The 26,432-nt window shown below is 55.3% G+C and overlaps 1 protein-coding gene across 4 annotated transcripts in view; it reads left to right on the top strand.

Moving 5' to 3' along the window:
* The first annotated feature begins 507 nt into the window (after positions 1-507).
* BRF1 (BRF1 RNA polymerase III transcription initiation factor subunit) overlaps positions 508-26,432 on the top strand; it is a 58,761-nt gene continuing 32,836 nt past the window's right edge. Inside the window, exons 1-5 of one of the 4 annotated variants that reach the window (XM_043489425.1) lie at positions 508-793; positions 7,749-7,863; positions 12,221-12,231; positions 21,062-21,074; positions 21,854-21,978. In XM_043489425.1, the coding sequence (XP_043345360.1) occupies positions 610-793; positions 7,749-7,863; positions 12,221-12,231; positions 21,062-21,074; positions 21,854-21,978 (448 nt within the window). In that variant the 5' untranslated portion in view covers positions 508-609. Of the gene's footprint in view, positions 794-7,748; positions 7,864-12,220; positions 12,232-21,061; positions 21,075-21,853; positions 22,028-26,432 lie in introns of all 4 variants that reach the window. The other 3 variants (XM_043489419.1, XM_043489420.1, XM_043489421.1) reach the window with 3 other exon arrangements.

Here is a 26,432-nt window from a genome sequence, read left to right as displayed (position 1 = left end):
TGGGTGAGCACGGGCGGCACGGGCGACTGTTGCGAGGTGGGGCCGGCCGGCAGGGCGCGCGGGCGCGGAGCGCGGGGACGCCGGCAGGCGGAGGCCGGGCCTGTAGGCACGGGGGGGCGGGGCACCCACAGGCGGAGGCCGAGCCTATAGGCGCCGAGCCGGGCGGGCGGCCCGCCGCCGGGTCTCCACCCTCGACCTGAGCCGACCAGTCCTGAGCGCCCCTTCCCAGGCTCCGCACACCGTGAGCCACGCCCAAGGCCCGGGATTCGCCCGCCAGCCTGCCAGGCCCCGCCCACCGCGCCCGGCGCGGCTCAGGCCCCGCCCACGAGTCCTGGGCCCCGCCCCGCCCCCCTCCAGCCCGCCGCCCGCCGCCCGCCGTTGCGGCCTGTGGGTCCGAGGCCCGGGCCCGGTGGCTGCGTTCCCCGCGGGTAGCGGCAGGTTCGAATCCTCGGCCCAGGAGCCCGCGGCCGTCCCGCTGCTCGCGCGGCGAATCTGCCGCTGCGAATCGGCGGGCGCGGCGGCGGCGGCGGCCTCGCGAGAGTCTGAGCGGCGCGGCGGCGGCGGCGGCGGGCGGCCTGGAGCGCGGGCCAGGCCCCCGGAGCCGCCGGCATGACGGGCCGCGTGTGCCGCGGGTGCGGCGGCACCGACATCGAGCTGGACGCGGCGCGCGGCGATGCCGTGTGCACCGGCTGCGGCTCAGTGCTCGAGGACAACATCATCGTGTCCGAGGTGCAGTTCGTGGAGAACAGCGGCGGCGGCTCGTCGGCCGTGGGCCAGTTCGTGTCCCTGGACGGTGCGTCCCGGGGGGCGGCGGCGTGTCCCGGGGGGCCGGAGGCCGGGGGGTGGCGTGCCGGGGGGCGGGCGGCAACGGCTCGGTGACGGAGCGAGGCCCGGGCCCCAGTCGTGGTCTCTCCGCAGTCTCCTGGCCCCTTGGGGCCGGTTGTCGGGGGTCGAGGACGTCAGCCCGCCCCCACCCCGTGGTGGTCGGCTTAGCTCCGCGGCTCCGGGGCAGGGGTCTCCGCGCCTCGGGACTCAGTCGCCGCGCTGTTGAGGACGGAGCTCCCTGCCCCCCGCTCCCCCCCCCCCCGCCCCACCGGCGCCCGAGGCTGGTTCTCCGGGGCCCGGAGCCACCCTTGGGGACCCGCTTCCGTCCCTCAGCTCGGGACCCCGGAGACGCGCCCGGGGCCCTTCGCGCAGCGGGGCCACTTCCTGGCCCACAGCGAGTCCGCGGCGATCCAGAGAGCTGCGGGAACTTGGCGGGTGGCTCCTGCCGCGGACGCGGGTCACTCCAGGACCGGATGGTAGCTGTGTGTTTAACGGGGTAACAAGCCAGCAGACTGGCTTCCCAGTGTGCAGCGCCGTTTTCCATTCTCGAATGCTGCCTACCCGGGACTTGATGTTGCCTGCACCTTTACCTGTATTTTCCGTGTGTTCCTAGTGCTGTGGTGCCTCCTGTCCTTGCTAATGCTTTCCCCTAGGGCACAGTGATGTTAAACAGCTTTTAATCCCGCTTGCCGAAATGTCTGTTCCCGGAGTTTTGTGCATAGTTTTTAGGCAGGTGGTTTTCTTACTGTTTTTACACAGGTTGAGTTTTGAGCGTTCTTTAAATATTGTAGTTGCAAGTCCTTTGCTAAACAGGTGATTTGCAGAAGTTTAAAATTTTGATAAAAGCTTTAAAATTAGTTGCAGTCCCTTTATTGATTTTTTTTTTTTTATTGTTGTTGTTTAGTTGCTAAGTCGTGTTCTGCTCTTTGGGGCCCCGTGGATGGCAGCACTCCAGGTCTCCCTGTCTTCACTCTCTCCCAGAGTTTGCTCAAACTCATGTCCATTGAGTCGGTGATGCCATCCAACCATCTCATCCTCTGTCATCCCCTTCTCTTCCAGACTGTACTTTTTCTGTCATTCTAAGAAATTTCCTAAGCCAGAGACACACTGTTCTCCTAAGTTTTATTTTTTTAATGTTTTATATTTAGACTTAGGACCATTTTGAGTTTAAGTTTCATATAAGGTATGGTGTGTAGGTTGAGGTTTGTTCTTTGCAGGGGATGTCCTGTTGCTTCAGCACTGTGTTGTTTCTCTTTTTGGCCATGCCCCACCTGACCAGGCATTGAACCTGGGCCTTGGCAGTGAAAGCCCAGAATCCCAGCCACTAGGCCACCAGGGAGCTCCCTCAGCACCATTTGTTGAAAGACTGCCCTCTCTTGAATTGCCTTTGCTCTTTTGGAGCATGTCATGGGCTGTTTGTGTGGGTGTGCTTCTGGGCTTCCTGTCCTATTCCATTGGTGAGTGTCAGTCTGTCTACAGCACGTTCCCTCCTGTACATTTATCATAAGTCTTGAAATCAGACATTGTGATTCCTCCAGATTTGGTTTTCCTTTTCAGAATTGCTTTAGTTATAGTATGTAGTTCCTTTCCCTTTTCATTCGATTTTAGAATGTTTGCGCATATTTACAAAAAAAAAATCCAACTGGGATTTTGATTGGAATTGTATTAAATCTCTCAATAAATTTGGGGAGCTTTGACATTTTTGGGCTTCCCTTGTGGCTAAACTGGTAAAGAATCCGCCTGCAAAGTGGGATTCAATCCGTGGGTTGCGAAGATCCCCTGGAGAAGGGAAAGGCTACCCACTCCAGTATTCTGGCCTAGAGAACTCCGTGGCCTGTATAGTCCACGGGCTTGCAAAGAGTTGGACACAACTGAGTGACTTTCACTTTCACCTTTTTACTACATTGTGTCTTCCAATCTCTCAGCGAAGATAGGTCTCTCCATTCATTTGGTTTTCTTTGTTCTTTCGTCATTTGTCATAGTTTTCAGCATATAGCTCCTGTACATGTTTTAGACGTTTTCCTAAAATCCAAATAGAGCTTCTGTAAATAGTATTTTTCAAAAATTCGGTTTTCAATTGTTCAGTGCTAGAACATAGAAATACGGTTGATTTCTTTCATTGCCCTGTGTCCTGTGACCTCGCTAAACTTACTAGTTCTAGGGGTTTTTACAAAAATAGGTTCCTCAGGATTCTTGATGCAGATAATCCTGTTGTTTGTAAATAGACATGATTCTTCTTCTTGCTTTTGAGCAGACATGCCTGCCTCTTCCCAGTCTCAGTGGGGAGCATTAAGTCTTCTCCCACCCAGCGTGATGTTGGCTGTAGGTTTGTGATACCTGTTCTCTATCAATAACATTGAGGGCGTTCTCTTTCTAATCCTTGTTTGCTGTTAAGTTTTTATCATAAGTGGATGGTGAAGTGTTTTTTTTTTTAATGTTTTTCTTTATTCGTCTGTTTGGCTGCACCAGGTTCCAGCTGTGGCCCACAGGGTCTTCAGTCTTCACTGCGGCACGCGGGGTCTTTAGTCGTAGCATGCAGGATCTCGTTTCCTGACCGGACACTGAACCTGGGTCCCCTCCATTGAGAGTCTTGGCCACTGGGCCACGAGTGAAGTCCCTGGATGACGAGTTTAGTTTTCCTCCTTTGGTGTTTCAGTGTGGCTGGTTTTTGAACATTGAACGTGCTGTGCCTTCCTGGGGTAGACCCACCTGAGCATGGGGTCGTATGCTTTGTAGGTGTTGCTGGATTAGATTTCTTAATATTTTGTTGGGGATATTTATGTTTATGTTCATGTGAAAAATTAGTGTGCAGTTTTCTTGTAATGTCTTTGTCTGGTTTTGATACCAAGGTAATGTGCCTCATGGAATGAGTTGGGAAATGTTCCCTTCTCTTCTGTTTTCTGGAAGTGACTGTGTAGAATTAGTATTACTTCTCCGTTGACCGTTTGGTGGAATCCATCAGTGTAGGTCTCTGGGCATGGAGGCTTCTTTTTCAGAAGTTTTTAATTACAGGTTGACTTTCTTTAACAGTTACAGGTTTTACTTACTTTTAGATTATCTCTTTCATCTTGGGTGAGTTTGTGGTTTCCAGGACTTGGCCCATTTGATCTCTGTTGCTGCCTTTATGACCGTAGTGTTGTTGGTGCTGTTCCCTTATTCTTTTGATGTCCGCAGGGTCTGTAGTGGTGTCTCCTCCTTTCAGATATTGGTGTTTTGTGTCTTCTCTCTTTTTCACTTTGTTTCTCTTGCTGGGAGTTTTGTCAATTTTACTGATCTTTTCAAAGAAGCAGTTTTGGGTTTTGTTGCTTTTTCCTCTTGTTTTCTGCACGGCACACGGCCGGAGATGTTGAGGAGCAGTGACGTGTGTGTGCAGTGTCCGGAGTGATGGCCGCAAGGGCGGTGCTGGGGACTTCGGGCTGTCTTCTAGGTGATGGGCAGCTGGGGAGGGGTGGGCGTGGCCGAGGGAGGGATGGATGTGAGGAGCAGGATGCCAAGGCGATGGCTGGAGTTGGGCAGCCAGGTCTCTGGGTCCTGGGGAGGGCGCCTGTGTGCTGTGGGGCTCAGGGCAGGGGAGGGCTTCCGGCACAGGCCCATCAGCATCCTGTGCCACCCTCGGTGCTGAAGGCCTCTCCCCTGGGCTCCCTGCCTGACAGTGCCCAGAGCCCCCGCGGGCCCCCTGGGAGCCGGGCCGCTGCTCCCTGAGGATGTGGCCTGGACGCAGACACCGCCACCATGCAACCCTGCCTCCAGCTTCCTCGGTCCTGCCCTCTTCTGGGGCGCGCCTCCCGGGGGTTCCATAACCACAGCTCTTAACCGCTGCAGTTTGTCCCCGAAGCCATGGTGCCTGTGGGTGCCTGTGTTCTCGCACTTTGGAGGAGTGAGGTGCTGGCCGTGGCGATGCCGGGAGGAGGCCCTGGCGTGGGTGGGGCTTCCTGGGCCCTGAGGGGCAGACGGCCCTCCCGCCCCCTGCCTGGCGTGTGGCCCCTGGGGGCTCTCTCAGGCACAGCCGCCCCATGTCCCAGTCAAGCACTGGTCCTGGAGTTTTGAAGGTTCTGCTTCCCTGTTTCTATCCTTTCTATCCGAAAGGGACCTGCTCCCAGGAGGTGGCTGAGTTCTGTCCTGGAGGCACCTGGGTGAGAGGACCTTGTTCCTAAAATGTCCCGTGCTGCTGGGTCACCTGGCGTGCTCCGTGCTGGGTGGCTTCCACAACCAGACTGCAACTGTGACGAGAGGCTCTTCGGTAGTTCTGAGTCTGGTTGAAAGACGTTTAGGCAGCTGCCCCGGTTAGCTGTTTCTTCACCAACGTCCGAGGTCTGTGTCCATCCACAAGCCCACGCCCTGGCTCAGTGCGGACTTCGCAGGACCTTTCGGGTGCTTTAGAAGAGTTATCCCCACGTCCGAGCTCAGGCTGAAGGGCCACTGGATTTCCCTTCTGTCCTGGAATTGCCCAGCTGGACCTCGTGCGGTCATCCCCCATTAAGAGGAGTTTCACAGCAGCGACAGGGACCCCTCCCTTTGAATAGTGAGGACAGGCCTCGGAAGCGCTTGGCCTATCTGTGTTGGACGGGCCTGTAAGTGAACTGGAGGACGGCGCAGCGTGCCGCTCTTCTGTCTGCTCCTGGGGCGTTGGTGTTTCCGCTTGTCCTCCACGTTCAGAGTGGCTGAGCAGGGCCCCCAGTCTCCCCTCCGCCTCTGTGGAGTCCCAGGGGTCGGTCTTGGACCTTCTTGCTTTTGCAGACCCCAACCCCAGGGGCCAGGAGCCCTGGGTGCAGTTTCTGGCCACACCCATGCTGTCTACACGTTGGGGGGGGGGGTCTTGGCCCACCTGGGGTGATGGAAACTGCACCTTCAACTTGATAGTTTTAGCTGGTTGTATCTTGTTTGTTACAGGATCTTGTTATAGAAAATATCAGATGTTTTTAGAAGCAGAGGGAACAGTGTGAAGGACCTCTGAAGGAGTAGCACAGCATGCCCTGCTGGTTTTGGCCAGAGGTGGAGCTCAAACTTTCCTCCATGCTTCAGGGGAGCCCAGCCCACGGTGTGAGTGGTCTGAGATTTGCTGACTAAGCACTTTTCGTCCCTTCCACCACTGCTCTCCTTGTGTGTCTACTGTAACCACGTCCCCGGGGGCTGGTGTCTGTCGGATGAAAGAACCTGCATCCACTTGGCAAGCAGGTTATGCGCCCCGCCCCTCCCCTCCCCTGCTGGCCGGGCCCAGGGAGGCTCCTTCCTTGCCAGAACTCAGTCCCTGTGTCTGCTCGGCACGTCGGGGGACTGAGGCTATTCACAGGCACCTTGGAGAGCACCAGTGGTGTGTGTGCGAGTGTATGCGTGTGCGAGGGTGTGAGTGTGTGCGAGGGGGTGTGAGTGCGCCTGGGGCGAGCGAGTTAGGAGCCAGCTCCCTGAGCAGACGCGGCTGGGCAGTGACAGGGCGGGTGCTGGGGGCATTGGAGAGACGGGGGGACAGCCTGCTGGAGAGGGAGTCGGGGGGGAGAGCCGGAGGGGCGGGGCGGGGCGGTCTTCAGGCCTTGTGGGGCATTGAACACTCACCCAGACCGCCTCCACGCTGACCTGGCAGCACCTCTGTGCAGTCCCTCCTGGTCGCCCCCATCTGTCCAGGCAGGCAAGGGGGAGGTGGCTGGGAGGGAGGCCCCCAGAGTCTGTGCTCCTGGAATCCGGGGCTTCAGCGGGTTTAGACTGCTTTGCTGCCCATCTTCTAATGCAGAATTCTTGTAATAGTTTATTTAAGACACAGGCTCATTTCAGTTAATATGGTGATTTTTTTTTTTCCTTCTTCTGAAATGAAAGTTGGGCAGCAGTGGGACGCTGCACACAGGTCACAATGTGGCGGTCCCAGGCAGGTGACTTCTTTAGTGGTTCCTATGTCTAGAAGATCACAGATGCTCTTTAAAGCATCTTATTAGTCTTGGTTTGGGGTTTGGGTGCAGTCACAGATGAGCCGAAGGCCAGCTTGCCCCCCTCCTATCTGCGTTTGTGGCCGCCCGTGGGTGACCAAGAGGAGCCTGCCGGCCCAGGACCCGGGCCCTGTGTTTTCCTCGGGGCCACGCTCGGATTTCAGAGGTGTGGCTTCTCCCCTCCCTGTCACCTGAGCCTCCCCTTGGTCCCCCTGCGGGCCCTGTGGCCTGGTGTGCGGTCGTGGCCCCTGACTCGGGGAGCGTCTGGCCTGTGGTCTGTGCTTCGTGACAGACAGGCTGGCCTCTGGCCGGGCAGCTCCTCCCGCCCCACCGCTGTGCTCCGGCGCCTGGACTGGGGCTCATTTGAGGATCACGCTTCAGGGCTGGGGCTTGTTAGGTCTGGTGAACCATCGGATGTCCACCTGGCTGTCTCCAGAGGAGGCTGTCAGGGCAGAAGTCCAACACTGAAGCCCTGCGGAGCAGAGTATGTGAGACCTCCTGGGGTGGCTTGGAGTGGGTGGGAGATTCAAGCCAGAGTGCTCGTGGGTGCAGCCGCGGCCACGCTCTGGAGCAGGGTCCTTAGATCACCGCTGCAGGTGGGTGGGCGGGGAGAGAGCGCAGTGCACACCGGGGTACACGCGCGGGTGCCTCCTGCAGACCGCCGGCTGAGAGGCCCCATGGACCAGGGCCCCCGTTCCAGGAGCTCGCAGCCCCCTCCCCTGGAGACGGCCGTGGTAACCGCGGGAGGGGCTGGCCCAGGGCTGCAGAGCCGAGTGAGGGGCCGGGCCTGTGCTGCAGCCTGGGGAGGCAGGTGCTGTGGTGACGGTCTCCTCTGGGCTCCAGGGCAGGGCAGAGGAGGCGGTGGGGTGGGGGGTCACTCACTGCGGACTCCTGGTCTGCGTGCTGACCCCTCTGAGTTCTTGCTCCGGAAACACCAGGTGCGATGAAACGCGCTGTTGACACGGATCTCTGCCAGCTTCGGCTTATCCGTCTGATCTGTGTTTCTAGGTGCTGGCAAAACCCCAACCCTGGGCGGCGGCTTCCATGTGAACCTGGGAAAGGAGTCACGAGCGCAGACCCTGCAGAACGGTATTTCCCTCCAGGGGGCTGCAGGGGCGCGTGGGTTCCCGGGCCGGATGGGGTGCGGGGTGAAGGGCGAGCGTGGGCGGCCTGCAGTGACCTGCACGTCTGCCGGGAGGAGCTGTCCGCGGGGGCCCTGTCCCAGCCGTCCGGCCCCTGCTGGGCACCCTGGGCTTGCTGCAGTCGCTGCAGGGCTGCTCCGTGCACCCTCGGGACCCAGTGGGCCCGCGCCTTCTGACGCCGGTCAGTCTCAGCGAGCACAGAAGTGACGTGGAGACAGCAGTGTGACCCGCAGAGTGACTCCTTCCATTGCGTTTTCTGACAGAGCCAGCCTGCAACAGATGGGAGAGATGTCTGTCCTGACCCTGGCCTGGTTTTAGTTGGGTTGTCTTCTTAAGTGGTGAAAGTTCTTTATGCATTTTATACATAAGTCTGTCATCGGTTCTATGATTTGCAAAAAACGTTCACCCGTTCTGTGGGTTGACGGTGAACTGGGAGCACAGAGGGCTCTAGTTTTGAAGGTGCGGCCTATTTACCTGCGTCGCCTGTGCGTCTGTGTCGGTAGTAAAAGACTGCCTGAGTCAGTCCAAATAGCAGAGGTTTATAAAGCTGGTGTTTCCGTCTGAGTTTTATGATTTTAGCTCTAAGACTGAGGTTTTGGTCACTCTGAGTTAGTGTTTGCGTCTGGTGTTCAGGTGAGTGCCCGCCTGCACTCCTTTGCACGTGAGTGCCCATTTTCCCAGCGCCAGGCTGCAGAGGCTGCTCACTCATGGCGCCCTTGCCCAGAGGCGGCGGCTGTGAGCGGTTTGGGTTCTCACCCGCTTCCCACAGGCTTATGTCTGTCCTCTTGCTGGCATCACACTGTTTTGCTTGTTGCATCTTAGTAGCACGTTTTGAAATCAGGAAGTTTGACTCCTCCCAATTTGTTCTTCATTTTTAACACTGTTTTGTTGCCTGTTCTGAGTCCCTTGAATTTACAGACAAGTTGATGAGTCCAGGGACAGGGACCAGTGGCCTCTGGAGATGAGTCTGGGGATGGGGACCAGCGGGGTCTGAAGATGAGTCTGGGGACAGGGTCCAGCGGCCTCTGGAGACGAGTCTGGGAGTGTTGCTCTGTTAACCAGGCGGAGTCTCCTCACCCCTGGTTCAGAGTGCCTTTCCATTGGTTTAGGTCTTCCTTAACTTGTTCAAACAATTTTTGTGGTTTTCAGAGTATAAGTTTTACATCTTTGCTATTTTAAACATTTCATCTTTTTGATGCTATTGTAAATGGAATTGCTTTATTTCATTTTTTGATTGTTTGTTGCCAGTGTATAGAAATATGATAGATATTTGTATACTAATCTTGTATCCTACAACCCTTGAAAATCCCATTTAATAGTTTTTTAATGGATTCCTGAGAATCTTCTATATATAAGATCATGACATCTGAAAATAGATATAGCCTTGCTTGACTAGCATAGGCACCTTTTAACTTCCTTCCCTGACAGCACTGCTGGAAGCTCCAGCACCGCACCGCGTCCAGGCGTCTCGTTGCTGATTTCGGGGGGCGCACCGTGCTTTCACGGCGGGGCACGATGTTGGCTGCGGTCACGGAGGCAGGGCACGCCTGCGGGGCGCCTCAGGCCTCTCTGAGCACCCTCTCAGGGACATGCTGGCACCCGAGTGCCTCCCAACGGGATGAGTTGCCAGGCTTCGCAGCCCTCACCTGCACGCTGGGTGAGGTGGCGCATCCTTCCCTGCAGCCTGGTCTCTTCCGTGGCTCTCGAGGACCCGCCTGGCTGCCCACTGCCGCTGTGGATGGGGGCGGCCAGCCGCTCCCCAGTCCAGCCAGGCTTGACGACGGTGTTGTTGACTACCGAGAGGGCAGGTGGTGGGCTTCTACTTATGACCCGCATCAGAATGTGTTAGGTGTCCCAGTGAGCTTTTCCCTTTGACCCTGTGGATTGTTAGTGTTGTTGGCTCTTTTCTTATATCCAGCTTGATTCTTCTGTGTTTAGAGACAATATTCTGCAGGATTTCAGTCTTCTGAATGATTTGACTTCACGGCCCAACATCTGTCTGGTCAGTTACAATCAGTTTGGACACATGAAAAGAACATGTTTCTGCAAGAGGTGGGGTGTTGTGTGCACGTCACTGGGGTCAGACTTCCTCCCAGGGCTCAGTGATCCTGGCTCTGCTCGTCTGCCTGTCGCTGCAGGAGTGTGTTAAAGTCTCCATGATGGCTGTGGATTTGTCCCTTTCTACCCATAGTTTTGTTGGTCTTTTGTTTTGACTGTATAGACTATGTGTATACAGATTTAGGGCACACAGATTTATTTATTTGTTTAGGCTACATCACGTGGCTTGAAGGATCTTAGTCCTCTGACCAGGAATTGAACCCAAACCATGGTGTTGGAGGACTTCCCAGGTGGTGCTAGTGGTAAAGAACCTGCCTGCCGATTCAGGAGACATGAGATACGGGTTTGAGCTCTGGGTTGGGAAGATCCCCTGGAGGAGGGCATGGCAACCCACTCTAGTATCCTTGCCTGGAGGATCCCATGGACAGAGGAGCCTGGCGGGCTACAGTCTGTGGGGTCACAAAGAGTTGGCCTGAGTTAGCACGCACGGTGTTGGAAGCCTGGAGTCTTGACCGCTATGTCTTTAGGGAGCTCCCTAGTGCTCACAGAGCAGAATGCTTCCTGCTGGCAGCCCGTGCCTGCGCTGCCGCTGCCGGAGCCGCGCTCGGGCCCCACCCCCGGCCCGGAGCCGCGCTCCGGCCCTCACCCCTGGCCCGGAGCCGCGCGCGGGCCCGCCTGCTGTCCTCTAGGTGGTGCTGTAATCTTTCTTTTTCTCTGCGCCCACCTTTAAGATGGTCTGCTTGTGAAGAACTTTATTCCCAGTAGGGAATGGGTCTGTTTCCAAAAGCCCAAAACAGGTTGTCCATGGGACCCAAATCAGTTGCAAAGAGTAGCATTTTTAGTACTACTAAAATGCTAGTTTAGTACTAGTAGTACTAAAAGTAGTTCATGCAGACGTATTCATGGAAGTAAAACGGTAAACCAGCGGTACAGAGAAATACCCCATCTAATTTTAAACACGGCTTAGTTTAAGAAGGCAAAGTGGAGCTTGCGGGCGTCTGGGAACGGGGTCAGCTTGGTCTGAGGCCGGGCGAGCCCGCTCGGTGGTCGCCCTCGCCCCTTCCCCGGGTCGTCAGCCCCGGTCCGCACCCGGCGCCCGGGGAGGGGCCCGCCTCCCCTCCGGCGCCCGCATCCTGTCCCTGCTGGGCGGGGCTGTGGGGGCCGAGGGTGGCCGTGAGCTCCAGCCCTGACTCTGCTGCTCTTGTCCAAACCGGCTTCTTCCTGGCGGCCCCACGCTGCCCTTACCCTCCATGCGCCCGCTGTGTGCCGGCCTTGCCTGTCCCCGGAGATTGTCTGTGCTTCTTTCTTTGTCCTGGTGAGTTTATGCGGATTGTATGTCCTTACTGTCATCTTCTGTCGCTCTTGGAGGAGAGATAAAGGTGGATTCTGTGTTTCCCAGAGATCCGTTGGCGTGTTTCTGATGAGCCGGGCGCGTGTGTGACCGCAGGCCTGCAGGCCGAGGGGTGGAGCGTGCTGCTTGTGCCGCAGGAAGCCCCCTGCCTTCTGGTAGCTTTTCTCTTATTTCATGTTCTGTGTTCATCTTTCCGACCAGCGATTACGGCTCTCTGCCGACTTAATCGTGCATCTCCTTCTCCGTCTGTCGGGCACCTCCTCTGGGCCCAGGGTCTGGCAGCTCCCCCCCACGGCCCTCCTGGGGGTTGGTCCCCCCCTCTCCTTTTGGCGGCTCCCCTCCACGGCCCTCCTGGGGGTTGGTCCCCCCTCTCTCTGTCTGGCGGCTCCCCTCCACCGTCCTCCTGGGGGTTGGTCCCCCCCTCTCCTTCTGGCAGCTACCCCCCACGGCCCTCCTGGGGGTTGGTCCCCCCTCTCTCCGCAGCAGCTGCTCTGTCCTCCCACGGGGGCACCTGCACTCTGCTTCCTGCCGCCGCCCCCAGCCTGTTGGGTTGGGTTGGAATCTATGGATTTGCCTTCAGTTGTTACTATTTACGTTCAGTTTTGGGTGCCTTTCTTATAAAACAAGAGAGAATTGGAGGAGGAACAGATGGTCTGGGTTGTGGTCCCACTTACACGGGGTCTGTACTTCCTGCCCCCACCCCGGAGGCTGGTGCCCCAGATCCCTCTCCTGGTCCCGCTTACTCGGGGTCTCCGCCTCCTGCCCCCACTCCTGGAGGCTGGTGCCCGCCGGTCCATCTCGTGGGCTTGCCTCTGGTTTTGCAGGAAACATGCTGAGGTCCCGGTTGAGTGCAGCTCAGCAGGAGAGAAGCCTTGCACCCCCGTCTTCCCTCCGGGAGCCTGGGAGGGCTGGGGTGGGTGCCCACGGAGGGTGGGCCAAGGTGTGCTGGGTGGCCAGCGCGGGGATGCGGTCCCATCTGAGTCACCGTCTCACTCTTGGTTGCTTAATTTGGACCTTTGGGTTGTCTGTCTCTCTGTGGATTCTGAAATGCCTCTAGGCTGGAGCTTTTGTTACTGACCCGATGAGCCCTTTCACAGGGAGACATTTCTCAGGGGAAGTTTTATTGTGTTCTGTTTGTCTGTTTTTCTTGGCGTGATGCATGTAAAATGCATCCCTGTGCCAGCCTTAAGTGAGCTCTCCTGGATTAGTGTGTGTGACTTGAGGTCTCAGCACAGAGCATGGTCCAGTGTGTTTCTTGTGCCCCAGAAAGCGCCCTCCTGTCGATTAATTTGGCTTGTTTTTCTGCTTCAGACAATTGGAATCACACAGGAAACGTCCTCTGTGTGTGTATCCGCGGTGTGTCTGCTGCTTGCAGGATCTCCCCTGGGCACGTGCCTGTGTCTGCCTCCGCGTGCGGCCGTGTGGATGGCGCTGCGGCGCGCTCGTCGCTGGGACCGCACGGCAGGCGGGGTCCGGGCTTCTGGCGTGCGTGTTGGTCTGCAGTGACCATCTGCACGGGGCAGGTCCCGTGCTCTCATGGGCCTTCCGGGGTGCACTGCGCCCAGGACCTTGGTCTGCCGCCTGCTGAGCAGGTAGAGCGGCTGCTTTTGCTGGGTCCTCTCTGAGCCGCCTGTTTGTTGCATCTTTTGTACAAGTTTGTTTGTTTTGTTTCTTTTAACTGAGTCGTCTTTTTCTTACTGATTTGTAAACTTCCTTATAAATTTGGAGTTCAAGTCTTCTGATGCATATACATATTTTGAATCTTTCTCCCAGTAGATGGCTTGTCTTTTCACTTTCCTAATGTCTTCTGATGAACAGAAATTTCTTAATTTTAACAGAGTCGCAATATATCCGTTTTTATAGTTAGGGGTTTTTGTGACCTAAGATCTTAATTCTTGAGACTTCTCCAATGGTCCAGTGGCTAAGTCTCCGGGCTCCCAATGCAGGGGACCTGGGTTCCGATCCTTCGTCACAGAACTAAGATCCCACATGCTGCAACTAAGACTGGACGCAGCCAAATACATAATTATAAAATTTTAAAAGATCTTAATTCTAGTCTATCCTAAGGTCTGAAGATACTCTTCTGTGTTTTCATTTAGGAGCTTTATTGTTGTATATTTTGCATTTAAGTTTGTGATCTGCCTCAAGTCAATTTTTTATGTATGGTATGAAGTAGAGGTTGAGGTTTGCATTTTTCAGTTTTATTCTTTCTTTGTTGAAGTATGTTGTGCTAATCTCTGCTGGATGGCCGTGTGACTCAATGTATTCTCCCATTCTGTAGGTTGTCTTTTTTTTTTTTTTTTTGGTTTCCTTTGCTGTGCAAAAGCTTTTGAATTTGATTAGGTCCCATTTGTGTATTTTTATTCCTATTGCCTTAGGAGACTGACCTAAGAAAACATCGATAAGATTTTGTTTTTTCGCATGATGTGAGGGTGTGTTCTAATGTCACTGATTTACATGAGACTGTCCAGCTTTCCCAGCACCACTTGCAGAAGAGACTGTCTTTTTCCCGTTTTATATTCCTGCCTCCTTAGATGAAGATTAATTGCCCGTAAGTGTGTGGGTTTACTTCTGGGCCCTCTGTTCTGTTTCACTGATCTGTATGTCTGTTTTTGTAGCAATACCACGCCGTTTTAATTACTGTAGCTTCGTCATATTGTCTGAAGTCTGGTGAGAGAGTTATGCCTCCTGCATTGTTCACCTCCCCCTCAGGATTGCTTTGGCAATTCTGGGTCTTTCATGATTCCTTATAAAATTTTGTATTCTTTGTTCTAGTTTTGTGAAAAATGTCATGGGTATTTTCATAGGGATTGCATTGAATCTGCAGATTGCTTTGGATGTTGTCATTTTAACAATATTCTTCCAATTCAAAAGCATGCGCTATCTTCCCATTTCTTTGAATCATCTTTAATTTACTTTATTAATGTTTTATAATTCTCAACATATAAGTCTTTCACCTCGTTGGCCAGGTTTATTCCTAGGTATATATATTTGGTGCTATTTTAAAAGATATTGGTTTTTTTTACATTCCCTTTCTGATATTTCATTGTTAGTGTAACGAAATGCAACTGATATTTGAATGTTAATATTGTATCCTGCTACTTTACTAAATTCATTTATTAGATCTAGTAGTTTTTGTGTGGAGTCCTTAGGGTTTTCTATTGACATATATGGTATCATGTCATCTGCACATAGTGACAGTTTTACCTTTTACCTTCCAATTTGAATACCTTATACTTCTTTTTCTTGTCTGTTGTGGATAAAACTTCCAATACTATGATGAATAGACGTGGTGAGAGTAGGCATCCTTGTCTTGTTCTAGATTTTAGTAGGAAGGCTCTTAGGTTTTCACCATTGAGTATTATATAGGCTGTGGGTTTTAATAAATGGCCTTTATTATGTTGTGATATGTTCCCACTATTCCCCCTTTGGTAACAATTTTTTATCATGAATGAATATTGAATTTTGTCAAATGTTTTTTCTGCCTCTACTGAGATGATCATGTGGTTTTTGACTTTTTCTTTTGTTAATGTGGTTTATTACATCGATGGATTTGCAAATGTTGAGCCATCCTTGTGAAACTGGGATGAATCCCACTTGGTTGTGTTGTATGATCTTTTTATCTGTGTTGTTGAATTTGGTTTGCTAATATTTTGTTGAGAATTTTTGCATCTATAGTCATCAAAGATATTGGCCTGTGATTTTCTTTTTTGGTGATGTCTTTGTCTGATTTTGGTATTAGGGTGATGCTGGCTTCATAGAATGTCTTTGGGAGTGTTCCCTGCTCTGCAATCTTTTGGATGAGTTTGAGACAAATCAGTATAGTAAGTTCTTTTTTGTATGTTTGGTAGATTCGCCTGTGAAGTCATCTGGTCCTGGACTTCTGTTTGTAGGGAGGTTTTTTTGTTTGTTTGTTTTTTACAGATTTTGTTTCACTTCACTTGATCGAGTCTGTTCAAATCATCTATTTCTTCTTGATTCAGTTTTGTTGGGCTATGTGTTTCTAGAAAGTTGTTCATTTCTTCTAGGTTGTCAGATTGGTTGGCATATAATTGTACATAGTATTCTCTTATTTTTTTTGTATTTCTGCAGTATCAGGTGAGAGTTCTCCTTTTTCATTTCTTATTTCATTTATTTGGGTTCTCTTTTCTTCTTGGTGAGCCTAGCCAAGAGTTTGCCAATTTTGTTTACTCTTTCAAACCAAGAATCATCTCCTGGTTTTATTGATTTTTTTTTTTTCTGTTTTTAAAAAATGTCTATCTTATTTATTTCCTTCCTTCTTCCTTCAGGTTTTATTAGTTCTTTTTCTGTTTTAGGTAGTAAGTTAGGTTGTTTACTCGGGATTTTTCTTGTTTTTTAATGAAGGCCTACATCCCTATGAACTTCCCTTTAAGAGTTGCTTTTGCTGCATCCCATAGATTTTGTGTTTGATCCCTGGATCAGGAAGGTCCCCTGGAGAATGAAATGGCAACTCACTCCAGTATTCTTACCCAGGAAATCCCACGGACATAGGAGCTTGGCAGGCTACTGGCCGTGAGGTCAGAGTCAGGCATGACCTGGTGACCACGCAAGTGGGCTTTGCGTGTTTGTGCTCAGAGCTGTCATTTGTCTCAGCGTGTTTGTGGCATGTTGTTTAGTGCCCATGTAGTTGTGTTTTCTCGTTTCCTTTCTCGTGGTTGATCTCTAGTTCCATGCCCCGCAGTCAGAGGAGACGCCTGAAATAACCCCTGCATTCTTACATCTGCTGAGGCTGGTTTTGTGCCCTAGTGTGTGGTTAGTCCGAGAGAATGCTCCTCGTGTGCTTGAAAAGAATGTGTATTCTGGGTGTTTTTTGGACATAATGTCATGAACATACCGATTAAGTCTCGCTGCTCTGTGGCATTGTTTAGCATCTCTGTTACCTCACTGACTCTCTGGAAGGTGGGCCCACAGGTGTCAGTGGAGCGGTAAAGCCTCCTATTGTTGTGCTCCCATCAATTGCCCCGTCGCATCTGTTAGTGTTTGTTTTATGTATTTGGGTGCTCCTGTATGTTGATGAATGTAAAATCCTCTTGTAGTGATCCTTTTATCATTACGTGGTGGTGGTTTAGTCGCTCAGTCGTGTCTGACTCTTGACCCCATGGACTGTAGCCCGCCAGGCTCCTTTGTCCATGGGATTTTCCAAGCAAGAATACTGGAGTGGGTTGCCATTTCCTCCTCCAGGGGATCTTCCTGACCCAGGGATTGAACCCTGGTCTCCTGCACTGCAGGCAGACTCTTTCCTGATTGAGCTACCAGGGAATTTTTTTCATTATGTAGTGTCCTTTATCTTTCTTTATGGCCTATGTTTTAAAGTCTGTTTGTCTGATATGAATATTGTTATTCCCTCTTGCTGGTCACTTCTGTTTGCATGAAATGGCTTTTTCCACCCCCTCACTTTGAATCCACACATGTCCTTTGCTCAGAGGTGGGTCTCTTGTAGGCAGCACACTGTCCGCTCTTGTGTTTTGATCCAGTCTGCCACTCTGCGTCTTCTCATTGAAGCATTCAGACCATTGACATTTAGGGTGATTATTGGTACATTAGGGCTTCCCAGGTGGTGCTGGTGGTAAAGAACCTATTTACTAATTAATACAGGAGACATAAAACACACAAGTTCAATCCCTGGGTCGGCAAGATCCCCTGGAGAAGGACATGGCATCCCACTCTAGTGTTCTTGCCTGGAGAATCCCATGGACAGAGGAGCCTGGTGGGCTACAGTACATAGGGTTGCAAAGAGTCAGACACGACTGATGCAATTTAGCTTCACATAATCATTGCCATTTTAAACCTTGTTTTCCAATGAATTCTCTTTTCCTTCTCTTCCTTCTTCTTTTTGTGGTTTGATGATTTCCTTTTGCTTCATGCTTGTGTTCTCTGTTTGGTTTTTGTGAATCTACTATATGTGTTTGATCTGTGCTTGCCCTGTTTTCAAGTTTGTTCAGTTCAGTCTCTCAGTCGTGTCTGACTCTTTGCGACCCCATGAATCGCAGCACGCCAGGCCTCCCTGTCCATCACCAACTCCCGGAGCTCACTCAAACTCATGTCCATTGAGTCAGTGATTCTGTCTAGCCATCCCTTCTCATCCTCTGCCATCCCCTTCTCCTGCCCTCAATCTGTCCCAGAATCAGGGTCTTTTCCAGTGAGTCGGTTCTTTGCATCAAGTGGCCACAGTATTGGAGCTTCAGCTTCAGCATCAGTCCTTCCAGTGAATATTCAGGACTGATTTCCTTTAGGATTGACTGGTTTGATCTCTCTGCAGTCCAAGGGACTCTCAAGAATCTTCTCTAGAACCACAATTTGAAAGCATCAATTCTTTGGTGCTTAGTCTTCTTTATGGTCCAATTGTTATTTCTGTACGTGACTACTGGAAAAACCATAGCTTTGACTATACAGATCTTTGTCAGCAAAGTGATATATCTCTGCCTTTTAATACGTTGTCTAGGTTTGTCGTAGCTTTCCTTCCAAGGAGCAGGTGTTGTAATTTCATGGGTGCAGTCACCGTCCACAGTGATTTTGGAGCTCAAGAAAATAAAATCTGCCACTGTTCCACTATTTCACCTTATATTTGCCATGAAGTGATGGGACTGGATGCCATGATCTTAGTTTCTAAAATATTGAGTTATAAGCCAGCTTTTTCACTTTCTTCTTTCACTTTCATGAAGAGGCTCTTTAGTTCTGCTTCACTTTTTGACATTTAGAGTGGTGTCATCTGCATGTCTGAGGTTGTTAATATTTCTCCCGGCAATCTTGATTCCAGCCTGGCATTTCCCATGATGTGCTCTGCATATAAGTTAAATAAGCAGGTGACAATATGCAGCCTTGACGGACTCCTTTCTCAATTTTGAACCAGTCCATTGTTCAGTGTCTGGCTCTAACTTTGCTTCTTGACTTGCCTACAGGTTTCTCAGGAGGCAGGTAAGGTGGTCTGGTATTCCCATCTCTTTAAGAATTTTCCACAGTGTGTTGTGATCCACACAAAGGCTTTAGCATAGTCAGTGAAGCAGAAGCAGATGTTTTTCTGGAACTCCCTTGCTTTTTCTATGAACCAGCAGATGTTGGCAGTTTGATCTCTGGTTCTTCTGCCTTTTCTAAGCCCAACTTGTGTATCAGCATGACTCTCCTCTCTGGAATTCCGTCAGGCAGTACTGCCCCTTTCCTGTCGGTTCCGTCAAGTTTTATTTGGTATGATTTGAATCTATGGCATTAAGTCCATACTGTTGTCACTCTTCAATTAAACCAGCCAGCTGTCTCATCAGCAAAGCAAGTGTACTCGGGAGTGGCAGAGGACACTCACGCTGTGGCCGGCCGGCCGTGGGCGGGTCCTGCGGGCAGGGGAGAGGGGCCTCACGGGAAAGCCAGGAGGAGGAAGTCGGGCGCTTTGAGGGTCCGTTGAGGACAGCGAGGGTCGGGTGGCGGCTGCTTCCCCTTGGCCAGGCTCCCTTCCTCATCGCGGGGCCAGCGCCTTCCTGCCCGGAGTGTAAAGCGAGCGTGCGGGGGGCGTGTGCAGGTGGCACGTGCGGGGGGTGCGTGCGGGAGGTGCCCCTGCTGGGCTCCAGCTCGCTCTCCGAGGCTCCCCAGCCCATCTGCATGCTTGGTGGGACTGTTAGCTCTTTCTGTGGTGTCGTCTGTCCTAATCACAGGCCCTCTCATCTGGGTGATCCTTCGTGCCTGAACGTCTGCCTGTCTGGCCAGCCACAGGCCTCCCTCTGGGGGCGGCCCTTCCCCCAGCTCCTAGCTCTCTTTTTAAATCTTCACTTGTGCCCACTCTGTGGTTTGGTTATTTCTGAGTTTTAATGAAATGCTCAGTGATCACATTTTTAATTTTTCGAGGACTGTGTCTTTTTGATTGCAGCCTATTCATACTTTTCTCTGTTGACGTCTTCCCAGCACTTTGAGGTGACAATGGAGCGTGGGACGCGCCTTCTCTTGGCCATCTGCCGGTGCAGCCTGGTGCTGCTTCCTCTCTCCACGCTGGTGTTTTCTACACAGGCTGGGTGATTCTCAGTTGTTGGTTCATGTTTATACGCATGTGGGTCTTAAACTGACCTGTTTACACCTGTAGCCCACCCAGGGCACCCATTGTGCCCCTGGATCTGATCATAGGCGTGGTTTCTCGTGTGTTGCCACATGGGACGGGTGTGACATGTTTGTGCACCCTGATGTGGGTGCTGCACAGGCCTGGCTGGCACTGTGAGGGTCCTCTGGGCGAGAGGAGGCTTCTGGGCCGAGCCCTGTGGCATCACGGCTTCGCTTCTTAAGCCGCCGGGTTAGACCCTCCTTCCACATGCTCCCGGCTGCCTGCCTGTCCTCGTGTTCATCTTTGTGCTTTCCGCTGTCTCCATGGTTCTGGGAGGATGCTGTTCAGGTGCCGTCTTGAAGGGAGAGGCAGGCCTTAGTTTCACAAAATGTAAAAAATTTGAAGACATCTATGTGCTAGTGAGTTGACTTCTTGCATTCATTTATTATTCTTAGGAGAGTAATCTGTGCTTGGTTAATTGGGAGTCTGTTTTGCATAAGTTTGCATTTATTAATAACTGTGCTTTTAAAGATTGTAAACACACCTGTGTCATATGATTTGTTCAGAGTGCCAATTGTGCTTGCCCAATGTGCGTGAATTAGAAACTCACTTGGGGGGCTGGGAGCAACTTCTCATGGCTATAGGGCTTCTTTCTGGGGTGATGGAATGAACCAAAGTGGCAATGGTCGCACAACTCTTGTGAATATACTAACCGCTCCATGGGACAATTTAAGTGGGCAAACTTTACAGTATGTGAATTACAGAGCAATGAAGATGTGATAAGGTAACTTGCTGCAATAATTTTAAGTGCTGCCCCCCCAACTGCTGGGGGACCCTGGCCCATGGTGTGTGGGGCTGAGCTGGGTCCCGGGCTCTGTGAGTGCCCTCTGGAAAGGACCTCCCTCTCCCCGAGTTACTGGGGCCCCCGCGCACACCGAGGAGTTGGTGGGGAGCGAGACTGCAGCCCGAGCGGTCTCGTCAGCCGCTATGTCTGCCCAAGGCCGGCTGCGCGGCGGGGTGGACCGTGCTTATCCACCTGACATCCTGGGTGCACGACCTGCCCTCCTGACTCTGCAGACGGTCAGGATGTTGGCTGTGCCCTGGCCTGGGCTCTGGGGCCGTGACCGTGATCCCGCATCAGTTCAACCTGAGCAGAGGCCTCGGAGCCGCATGGCTCCAGGCAGGCTCCCCTGGAGGTTGAGGGGGCAGGGCACTCGCAGGGCAGGCCGGCTGCCAGGTGCCAGCCTGCACGCCTGTTCCCCTGGGCGCTAGCTCCCTGGGTGCCCCCCTTTGGCCAGGGGTCAGTCTGAGCCCACGGCCCTTGGCACAGGGGCAGCGGAATCGGCTCCTAGCTCTTTGTGGGGGAAGTGCAGGCCCCTGGCCCAGTGTAGAGTGGTCTTCGCCAAAGGAGAGCAGGCCCAGGGGCGGGAGTTCGCTGGGCAGAACTGGAGTCTGTGCTGGGACCTGTTTGCCCTTCGTGCGGAGGCAGCGGGGGTGGTGGCAGCGCTGGGCCCCGGGCAGAGACGTGGGGCACCGGGGGCAGTCCAGCTCTGCAGGCCGCGTGCTCCCCGGCTCCTGGCTCCTGTGAGGCTCGCCGGTCGCTCAGGGCATGTCCGCCTCCCCCTCAGTGCCCCTGTGGCCTGCTCCCGTGGCTCCCGGGACAGCCGTGCTCCGGGCGGAGGTGTGCCTGCAGACTTGGTTGCGGCCGCCCTGTGCACACCAGACTGGCCAGAGGCTGGCTTGGGGCCCATGCGGAAGGCTGGGTGGGCACGGGCGGAAGCCTGGGTGGGCCTGTGGGGAAGGCTGGGTGTGCCTGTGGGGAAGGCTGGGTGGGCGCGGGCGGGAGGCTGGGTGGGCCTGTGGGGGAGGCTGGGTGGGTGCGGGCAGCCGGGCCTGGGTGCTCAGCCACGGGAGGGGCCCTTGCAGTGGAGCGTGTGGACTTGGGGCCTGTGTTTAGCATTCAGCGAACGCCAGACAGCCGGCTTACCCAGAGCCCTTCCCAAACTCACTGAGCGTGGGGCCTTGGGAAGGCCTCTGCCCCCCGGGCTGCCCTGACCCACTCCACCCTGGCGGAGGACCCCTCGGGGCATGTAACACTGGGGGAACTCGCACCCCATGTTCACGCATACGATTTTACTGGAACCCCTGAGAAAACTGAACATTTTGCAAAAATGAAAGGAAGGAGTAAACCTTGACTCTCCACCGGAAGCTGCCGAGGCAGCCGCGCAACGCTGAGTGTTAGCGAGTGGCCGCTCGCCCGCTGGGGCCGCGTAACTAGCGAGGGGCCGCCCGCCCGCTGGGACCGCGGTAACTAGCGAGGGGCCGCGTAACTAGCGAGGGGCCGCCCGCCCGCTGGGACCGCGGTAACTAGCGAGGGGCCGCCCGCCCGCTGGGACCGCGGTAACTAGCGAGGGGCCGCCCGCTGGGCCGTGTAACTGGCGATGGCCGCCCGCCCGCGGGGCCGCGTAACTGGCGGTGGCCGCCCGCCGGCGGGGCCGCGGTAACGTGCTGTGTTGTGCCCTAGGGCGGCGCCAGATCCACCACCTGGGGAGCCAGCTGCAGCTGAACCAGCACTGCCTGGACACCGCGTTCAACTTCTTCAAGATGGCCGTGGGCAAGCACCTGACCCGGGGCCGGAGGACGGCGCACGTAGTCGCCGCCTGCCTGTACCTCGTGTGCCGCACGGAGGGGACCCCGCGTATCCTTTGCTGGGCTGCCCTCTGCGCGCGGCTTCCCCGTCCCCAGCTCCCATGTTTGCTGGGACGCCTGTGCCTTAACCGTCTGGAGGGAGGTGAGGCGCACAGGCTGCGGGGTGGGGCCGCTGGGTGCCGTCGGCCCGCCGCCCTAGGGCTCTGCGGCGTCCCCGGCGCTGGGCCGCTGTGGCCAGGCCAGTGCCGGGGCCCGGCGGGCGGCTGCGCGGGCCTGCTGGGCTCACCCCGCCCAGCCCCGTGGCTTCTCGGAGGGGACGGTGTGCGGCCTCCCTGAGCCTGGACAGCGGGCGCGGCGTGGGCGCGGGCCTGCCCAGCACGCCTCCATGAGGACGGCCTCTGGGGCTCTGTGCCCGCGCACTCCCCCGGTCTCCTGTCTCCTCTCCCTCCCGCCGGGCCCCTCACCCCCCATGCACAGCGTACTGCTGGCCCCATGTCCTCCCACGGCTTCTGAGAGCGGGTGTCTTTCTTCTGCACGTTGGGGACAGCCTGGCAGGATTCCGGGGGCACGTCGGTCTCCCCGGGATTTGGACACGAGTGCCGGTCAGCCTTCCTGCATCCCGTGGAGCAGGGGCGCGCCCTGAGTCTGGGCCTTGCCTCTGGGTCCTGTGTGTGGACAGCTGCGCGTGCTCGGGCTGTGGCACCCCCGCGTCTCCAGGCTCAGAGGCCCGCGTGCGCTGCCCTGCGGCCCTTCCACCCGCCTGGGCCTCTGGGCTCTGGAGCCCCACGGGCCTCTCCCTGTGTCCTCTCTGCTCACCCTGCTGCCCCGCTGACCTGTCTTCCGGTCTCTTCTTTCCTGTTGTCCATTCACTTACCTTTTGCTTTGGGAGAGTTCATCTCCAGCCAGGCCTGCGTCTCTGCTTTCCTGGTGGGAGTTGGGGCAGCGGTGTGTCCCCTGCGCCCTTCCTGGGGCGTGGCGTCCCCCGCGTGTTCCCCGCGTGTCTGTAGGAGCGGAGGCCTCTCTGCCCCTCCTTGCACGCTCTTTCCTTTCCTGTGGTCACCACAGGCCTTTCCCACCGGCAGGTGGCCGGACTGTGGCCTCTGCCCTAGGCCGGGAGTGCTCGAGGGGCCCTGGAGACTGTGCGTGGGCGGCGACCCTCAGTATCAGAGCCTCTCCTTACAATGTCTTTGAATCTTGGGGATTTATCACTTCAGCATGAAAGAGCCCTTGTTGCTTGAAAGGATGACGCTCAGCAGCTGGCGGCCCACGAGGTGGCGCAGCGGAGCTCGGCCAAGGTCACCAGCACGCCGCCCGCCCCGCGGCCCCGCCTCCTGAGCGCACCCCGCCCTCCTCCCGGGTGGAGGGGCGGAGTAGGGAGTGGGGGGCGGAGCAGGTGCTGCCGAGGGAGGAGGGGGATCCCGGTCCCCGGGGTCGTGGGAGCGGGGGAGCGCGAGCACCCCTGCCGCCCACCTCCTGCCCACCACTGCCCACCGCCCTGGCCAGGAGCGGAGACTGGCGGGCCCGCAGAGGATGGACCAGAGGCCCGGGCACCTGGGAGCGCTGCCCAGCGGAGGAGCCCCACCAGAGCCCACGCCGTGGGGGGCCCTGAACCCAAAACTTGCAGACAGGCCAACCAGCTCTTAGCGAAGAGCTGAGCGCAGCTGCCAGAGCCTGGGGGTGCTGACCGAGGCTGGGGAGGGGGCCCAGGGGTGCTGACGGAGGGTGGGGAGGGGCTCTTTTTGAGACGATGAAGATATCTTCGATCGTGGTGATGGTTGGCAGCTCTGCAAACAGACCGAGAACCTTGCACACGTGCATTTTTGGCCCCACCCTTGGCCTTGAGCTGTTAACCTCAGCGCTACACACGCGCCAGACTGCAGTGTGTGGTGAGACTGGGGGGGGGGGGGTGGGCGTCAGTATGGGGGCAGCGCTTCAGCCCCTCTGCCTGCCCTCCGTCCCCTTGGAGGGCCGTTTTGGGGGTGGCCGGAGGGCACAGGTGTGGCTGGCACTCCCAGCCCTGTCCTCTGGCCAGTGTCCAGACGCCCAGACGTCCCTGCGGCCTCCCCCCCCCCACCGCCGGCTCGCTTTGCATCTGCGTGGTACCGCTTCCTTGTCTTCCGGGTGAATTTCAAGCCTCTAGAGCGTATTTGAGGGCTTTCCTTTCCTTTCCTCTCCTCGCCCCAGACTGCCCTCCACGCGTCCCCCCCCACTCCCCGTCTCTGACCTGCTTTCTAGACTGTCTGTCCTTGGGTGGACGTGTTTGGCAGAAACTTCCAGGCTCTAAGGGGCTTTCCTGGTGGCTCAGCTGGTAAAGAATCCGCCTGCAATGCAGACTCCAGTTCGAGTCCTGGGTCGGGAAGATACCCTGGAGAAGGGATAGGCTACCCACTCTAGTATTCTGGCCTAGAGAATGTCATGTATAGTCCGTGGGGTCGCAAAGAGTCAGACGTGACTGAGCGACTTTACTCACTTTCCCGCCCAGGCTGTAAGCAGACACCCTGTCCCCGGCCCAGGTAACCCGGCCAGTGTCCTCCGCAGCTGTGTCCTACGCTAGCGCATCTTTGGTGATGCGCATCCTCGGGAGACGTGTGGTCCTTGGTGTTTACTGGACTCCAGCTGAGTGGCCAGCAGGCCTGTGTGTGAGCAGGGGAGCCCAGTGCCCCCAGTCCCGAGGCTGCTGACCCCGTACCCCCTGCTGTGTGGCGTGTGCCCACTCGGCCTTTAGACCTTCTCCCCCAGGCTTCCGACCCCAGGTCTTGCTCAGGGGGCTTCCGATCTGTAGACCTGGGGTGGGGTGCTTCCATGCTGAGCCTCTGCCCCTCCCCAGGCTCCCCGGGATCCTCTGTCTCGGAGGACAGTCCCGTGAAGACCCGGTTCTCCCCAGCCCACCACTGCCTGCTTCCTTCTGCCTGCCCCCTGCCCCTCAACCACTTGCCTCCCCAAGGACAACCAAATAATTTAAAAGATTTTAAATAACTGGATTTTTAGGGCAGCAGCAAAACTGAGAGGAGAGTGCGTACACTTGCCAACCCCCCGTCCACACACGCACACGGCCCGCCTGGTGTGGACGGTCCCAGTAAAGTGGCCGCTCGTCCCCCGTGCTGAGCCCACTGACAGCTCACTGCCTCCCCCCCTGCGCGCTCTCTCCCAGGCTCACGCTTGCTGCCACACGCCCTGTGGATTCGGGCAGACACACAGTGACACGTGTCTGTCATCATGGCGTCACACGGGGAGACGGTGGTCAAGACAGGGCCTGAGTGGCTGGTGAGCGTTTTGTCAGGAGGCGCGCTGCATGCGGAGCTGCAAGTTGAGCAGGCTTAGAGGAGGACACGGCCCAGTGCTCGCCGCCTAGGGACCTCGGGACTCAGACTGCCACTCAGCATGTCCTGCCTGCCCATGTCTGATGATGCCGAGTGGGGCCGCTCCCTGGGGTCCAGCAGGCACGCCCTGGGCTGGGTGTCTGCTGGAAAAGAGCCTCCCTTCCTGGCTGCCTTCTGCCTCTTGGCAGCGTCTATTTCAGTTCCCTGAGCAGGGGCTGACCCCAGGCCGTGGCAGTGAGTGCGTGGAGTCCTGACCGCTGAGCTCGCAGGGAGCTCCCTGGGCTTCATCTTTTATGAACAGACTTCTTGATTCCAATGACGTCCCATCCATCCATCCTCTTCTTATTGATTAATGGTTTGTGTTCCGTTGAAGAGAGCTTTGCCGCAGTCTTGGAAGTGCTCCCTTCTGGAAGCTCTTGGTTTAACGTTTCCCGCTGGAGTTGAGGACCTGTGGTCCGCCTGTCTGCTGTGAGGAGAGGGTCAGCGTTGGCTGTTCTCCCTGGGGGTCCAGTGACAGCGCCGTCTGCCGCAGGCCGGCCCTCCGCGCACACAGTGGCAGCATTTCCAGCTCAGGTGGGGTCTCTCGCTGCCATCTCGGACCCCTTGTGTGGGTCCGTCGGTGCCAAGACCAGACTGCTTTCCATGGCAGGTTTACGGCCCGTCTCAGAGCCTGCAGCGCGAGACCTTGGAGGTGTCTGGCCGTGCTGTTTCTCTGTATACGTTTTTGAATCAGATCGTACATTTCTGTGGGGAAGAAGGAAAAGAAAACAACTTCTGGATTCCAGTTGGGGTTTGTGAATCACTTGGGGTAGTGCTGGCACTCGCTGACAACGCCAACTCTTCCAGGCGATGAGTGTCCCTTGTTTCCTGCGGGCGCTCTCTGATCTCTGTCGTTCTTGATGAGGAGGTCCTCACTTCGCTGGTTAGATTTATTCCTCGCATTTGTGTGTTGAGCTGAGGTGGACGGTGTCTTGCCCTCCCGGAGTACAGAAGGACAGAGGCATGTTGACAACACAGGAGTCAGTGGCGAGTCTCGCTCGATGAAGCGGGGCCCTTGTTTTCTCCGTGTACGCAGCCGTGTCTGCGCGTCTTCGCTGGTCCCTTCTGACGTGATCTGCGTGGCCCTCTGCCGTC

The sequence above is a fragment of the Cervus canadensis genome, chromosome 17 (assembly GCF_019320065.1).
Source record: "Cervus canadensis isolate Bull #8, Minnesota chromosome 17, ASM1932006v1, whole genome shotgun sequence".
Taxonomy (NCBI): Eukaryota; Metazoa; Chordata; class Mammalia; order Artiodactyla; family Cervidae; genus Cervus; species Cervus canadensis.
This window is presented reverse-complemented; position numbering and strand designations above follow the sequence as displayed.